The following is a 6000-nucleotide window of genomic DNA, read 5'->3' as shown; positions in this document are numbered from 1 at the left end:
TAACATTTTAGCATACATTAAAAAAACACAGAAACTTGCTGAAAAAAACTAAGGTTAAAGTGGCATTATAGTTAGATATGGTAATAAGAGCTTAGCTTACAGTAAAACAAAAATCAGAAAGTCACAGAAAGAAACAAAAGTTTAAGTGACGTTATAGCTAAGTGTAGAAATGAGATCAAACTAATTTTTTAAACCAAAAGAACCATGAAATCCACCAGTTATAGTTTACTGAGCTATCAATGATTTGCATCTTTGCCATGCTCTGCTTATGACCTCACATATTAGATCACTCATGGCGTGTGATTTAGATATTTTTTTATTATCCTTTGCACTTTCCCCTTTCAAAGTATTACAGTTTGATCTCTTAATAACAGATTTATACAAAGCAGTTCGATCACTTTCATGAACATTTTATCTGTACAATTGTAGTGCATTGAAATATAAAACTAACCTTATACAATTTAAACTTGTACTGCTCACTCATGACATTTTAAATTGCATTATTGAGGACGTCATTTATGATATCTCAAATTACATGATTAATGACTATTTCAGACATGCAGAATCAACTGTAATGTGGGTTACCACTGAAATGTCATTTAACTTGTTCTGTAGCTACTCTACCTGCATTCTGGACATCATGCAGTGTTCTGCAAATATTTGGATCGCCATTCACACTGCACTGTCAAGTTAGTCATTAAAACAACACTATTGAAACAGGGCAAATATGCAAGCGATGTAAAATAAGAAAACCATGATAAATGCAATTGATACCTTATTGAGCATTCCTGCCAAGAATGAAAAGTTTAAATAAGTTTTAATCAGTCAATTAAAAGAAATTCGAAAAAACGAAATACATGACAGGTTTTGTTCGGATTACTTACATACCATTTTAAAGAATAACATCATAACAATTTGGATCTGTAAATTAATGCACAATTACAGTAAACTCAAAGTTTTGAGTGACAGGCCCTCTTACCTCTGCCCTATTTATGCAAAGTTCTCAACCCTGTCTCAGCACTGTCTTCTAGATAACATGAAACAAGATGATACATACAGGAAGAGGCAGAGATTATACAATGAAAGTAAGTTATAAAAGTAAAGGATTCATTGTACAATTTATGTTTTCTATCAATCGAAAGTCTAAGTTTTAGGTTTTGACAACCAATTACAATTTACATTTTACAGTACATTTAATTATTGTAAACCAATAAGTGTGTATGCCAAAAAACACACATAAAGCATTAATTAAAGAATTATGTTTCAAATTGGCATGACAAATAACAGACACATCAAGAGTAATGTGACAGGTCGTATAGTTAGTTTGTATTATTTTTGCAATTGTTTTGGACTTTTATTACCGGAATTTCTGCTTGATTTTTACAGTCATGCTGTAATATTCGAGGGTTTTAACTCATTATTTAGCATATGACAACATATAGGTCATATACATTTATTTGACCAATTATTTCTCAAGTTAATCTATTAGGGTAGGACTTTTTCAAACCCAGCATTTAAAAGTTGAGGTTGTCATTATATTTTATAAAGTTAAATCGGGCTCTAATTGATGAATATATTTTATACAACCACATAAATATGTTTCACTTTAATGAAAACGTCTGCTTGTCCCTATCTGCAGCTACCATGAGTCAGTCACATGGGGTGAGATATTTACCCCACACCGTAAATACCATAACTGTGAGGTCTGGTATTTTATGGGTGAGGTAAATACCTCCAATTTTATGTTGTTCTCAAATAAAATGAAGAATCACATGCATAATTCAGTGCTTTTTGCAGGAGGAAATTGTTTACAACTCTTAATTCCACTGCCTGGTAATCATAGCTTGAGCACTGATCATAATTTAACAGCCCTCCACAATCATTGGGAAGAAAAATATGTCAGAGTCAATGCACAATTCTGATACAAGTATTAGCTTTTCCTAATGTGTTACAAACATAATAGAACACATTTTATGTCATCAGCATTTACACTGCACTTTTCTACATTAAAACTGTATCACAAACCTTTTTTAATCTTTCTGCATCATTATTGGATTTCTCATTGACTGGTACCAGAGTGGCTACTGTATTTTGTCAGTGACGTGTAGATCGGAATGTTCAGCATATTGTTTAGTAATCCATACTATGAGTATGAGAACCCTACTCCTTTGCCTTATGATTCCTATGAGTAGGTTGAGTAGCTTTCCATTGGTTGTTTAAGTTTTCCAGTTGGACCGGGGTACTGGGAGATGCCACAGCAGGAACATTCAAATTTGATTAGTGTTGTTTGTCAGAATATTGATAACAAAAATGTTGTCTGACATAAATGCTGCTGCCTAAAAATCATTTATAAAGATATTGCTCTTTTGAATGTAGATTTTCTATTATTAACTCCAATGGGGCACTACTTGTGTAAGCGATATTGGTGATGCTATATTTTTGTCAGACGATACTCATGCCATGATATTCTGTTATTATACTGCATGTGCAGGAGTGATGATTTTAAGAGAACTCTCAACTCTCTATAATGACCTGGTTCAGAGTTTGGATGATGAGTTACTCCACAATGTGACAGATATTTGGTCCACCTTATTACAATTGCAATTATATTCTATGAAACTTGTAATAAGGCAGACGGGCTATCCCTCATGTTTGTGACAAGGTAATCCATTTGCCAAACTCTGAATTAGGCCCGTAGTCTTCAAATTCGGCAAGGTATTGACCAATGCTATTGGTCTAATGTACTACAAGTTCATGCTTTTCCACAACCTTACTATCCAACTTCTCCTGTTCACATTTGCCAGGAACCCAACCTATATTCAACCACAGAACACCAGGAATTTCTGAATAGATACCAACCAACAACCCTGACCCCATTGTGGACAAAGTGGCTACTCTTGGTTTTGTATGTCTATTGGTGGCCTGTATGATGAGTATGCTGTGTTTCATCTGGTGACAGTAAGTCTCTGAGTTTAAGGATCACTCTCTAAATTCTGCTAGGTGACCCCTAAAACCTGTCAGTCATAAGGCACAAATGTCAGCCAACAAAGGTCAGTGTTATGAAAAGAATAATTTAGTCTTCCAAGTCTGATAGCAAGAGCATTCTCTTCTTTACCAAAGGCCATTGAAGGTGCATATTTATGAAATAGCAGTGTAAAAAATATTGTTAAATTAATCCATATAGTCACAGTAGCCAAAAAATCATTCAATTCGACACAAATACCCCATGGAAGCCACTTGGTATTTGCACTGGCACTTCTGCTCTTCCAATTTCAGTGAATGTCTTGGCATCCAGTAAGAGAAGAAATGTGTTTTTATTCTGTAGAGAAAACATGTTTTTAATTAATCAAAGTAAAATCAATAAAAAAATTAAAACATGAAATAAAGAAACCATAGTAAATGTTTATTTTAGCAATCTGTCGTACTGAGCCTTTATTAACAAAAACGTCCTCAAAAACATTGACCCTCGCCCAAGTATATTTAATAACGGACTTGCTATTTAATATTTTTCTCTAACAAAACAGTGCGTTAGAACTATCAAATACATTTTTTGGTAACATTGTAGCCAGTAAGGTTTTTTTTATTCAGCTGAAAGGTTAAAAACAGATAGAGGCTATCATTACGCAGTATGTCACGTTTTATTCATTCTAAGAGAAAAGGCGCCAATGTAAAATCAAACTATTTTATTACCGTCCCAGAAGACAAATATATATTTGGGGCTAACATGAATAGAATTTACAAGTACCTTTTTTCCTATCACAGTAGTTGTCAATGAACAAGTGTTTTAAGGTTTTGACATGCTTTAAAGTTTAAGAAAGTACTTTCCACTATTGATTTGTATTAAACTTGGTAATCTTTTCGGCATGCTTCTAAGCTTCTGGCATGTTTAGTGTAAGATTTTACTGAGCCACCGGGAATACAATTTCTGTGTTTGAAAAGAGCCGGATAGACCAGGCCTGCAAGTAGGGAGTGAAAAAGAGGCATTTGCTCTGGAGTCACCATTTAGTGGACAGTAGTAATGGCCATAAAAGGGGATTTCATGATTTTGAGTATAATCTTCATTGGCTGTTGAAGGTTATTGTGGATGGCTGGGGTAGCTGTTCCCGGTATCCTAATAAAGAAGATAAACATTTCTCTACAAGTCTCTTCTGCTTTCTTCTGCAAATGGGAACTTTGCATTGGTGACATGCTTTTGATGTGCAGAAAGCAAGGTGTTTCCCAGAACAGAAGGATTACTTATGGCCGATTTCCTTGAGACCTCAACGCTACTGTGAATACAGTTAAACATTGTTGCAATCAGATTCAAGCCAGTGAGAAGATATTGAAAACTCATGCTTTAGAAGTTCACCTCCTGGGCTAGAGGTAATTATTACTTTATTTGCGCTTGAATCCTGCACGCAAACAAACTTCTAAAGAACTTCTGTTGTTTGTAGATGGCGCTTTACGTGGGCGCGTTACTTGCCAACTACTGTAATTAAAAGTGTGTATTGAAGGTGCCCCTCGTCACATGTGGTGTGCGCTCCTACGTGGTCACATGGCCACAAAAAACAAAGGAAAAGCGCATCAAGCGACGTGAGATCGCATTCCTATGTAGTTACCGGGCAACAATGCGTTAGAATAAACAAAGGCCTGCTCCGTAATGTGACTGTCTGCGCTGTCTGGCAAACAATTACAGCTTTATGCGAGATAAGGATAAGCTTGCCTATGTGGTTACTAGGAAACACCAGCGTGTCTTCAAGAAGCTTTGAGCCTTGTGGTGGAGCGTCAGAGTCAGGAGGGAAGAGAGTGCAGTGTTCACAGAGTGCAATAATAAACAAATACAAAGCGTTTCTCAGTTAATGCTTGATCTCTTGGGAATTTGTTCGTCAAAGTTTTTTTCCCTTTTTTTTCCGAGAGTTCTGAATTCCGGATAACTGTAACTGTATTTATCAGACGTAGTGCTCAAAGGAAGGTGAACGCCATAAGACGTCCAGACTTTGGAGTGCACTTAATCAGCAGCAGATTGATTTTCATTTACTGTTTTCATATTTTTTGCTTTATTACAAAGAGCACGGGAAACTGTCTTTCTATTTAAAATACGGTCGTATGTGTTTCTTTGTGATTTTTGCAGGTATCAACATCTATATTCTCTCGGATGAAGTGCTCATAGTCATAGACGTTCATAGACTTTTTATATAAACAGGTAGGGTCAACATGCAAAATGTTATGGCACCGTCATTTTTTCCACGTCACCTGATGATCTTCCCATACAATGGCAAAAATGGCACAAAGTTCTTAACCATTATGCTAGTGTATGTGATACTTCTCTTAGTGCGGAATACAAAATGTCTTTATTGGCACACTGTTTTGGGCCTGAATGTCAGAAGGTATTTGAACATCTTCCTGACATATTTGACAATGATGCATCCAATCTAAATGAGTTTCAAATGTGTTTAAAGAAACTTGATCTGCATTATCTTCCTCAGGTGAGCGCGGTGTTGGAACGTTACCAATTTGGGAGGAGAATACAACACCAAGGTGAATCTGTGGAACAATACATCACTGAATAATGCAGATTATCTGCTACCTGTGGTTTTGGTGCCTCTGATGAGGAAAATTTGAGGGATCAGTTCATGTTGGGGTGTGTAGTGAATAAGGTTAGAGAAAGCATGTGGCAAAAGGACAATCCATCCTTACAGAAGATACAAGCAATAGTCAAGACGCATGAGCATTCTAAGGCTTGTGTTGATGTATTCGCAAATGTTGCTTCTATATCTGATCAAGGTGAAACTACAATAGTTAAGGTAGTTCAAGAGAATTCAGTCCATGAGAAGTCTTCCCTGAATTCAAAACATTTTAGCAACACAAAAACTTTTCTGGGCAAATATTTTCTTTGTGATAATTTGTGGTACATGCAAAGACTGTCCTGGCTGGAAGATTAAATGCAAGAAATGTGGTCACACAGGATCACTTTGCCATGTGTTGTAAATCAACCAAATATTTGAATAAGACTGTAATGAT

At 35.9% G+C, this 6000-nt stretch overlaps 1 protein-coding gene across 4 annotated transcripts in view; it reads right to left on the bottom strand.

Moving 5' to 3' along the window:
* Positions 1 to 298: 298 nt before the first annotated feature.
* Positions 299 to 6000, bottom strand: part of LOC144823468 (carotenoid-cleaving dioxygenase, mitochondrial-like) — a 501856-nt gene continuing 496154 nt past the window's right edge. For all 4 annotated transcript variants that reach the window (XM_078682005.1, XM_078682008.1, XM_078682007.1 and 1 more), the window contains one exon: positions 299 to 3319. In XM_078682005.1, the coding sequence (XP_078538131.1) occupies positions 3206 to 3319 (114 nt within the window). In that variant the 3' untranslated portion in view covers positions 299 to 3205. The remainder of the gene's footprint in view (positions 3320 to 6000) is intronic.

This window comes from Lissotriton helveticus, chromosome 3_1, assembly GCF_964261635.1.
Source record: "Lissotriton helveticus chromosome 3_1, aLisHel1.1, whole genome shotgun sequence".
Taxonomy (NCBI): Eukaryota; Metazoa; Chordata; class Amphibia; order Caudata; family Salamandridae; genus Lissotriton; species Lissotriton helveticus.
This window is presented reverse-complemented; position numbering and strand designations above follow the sequence as displayed.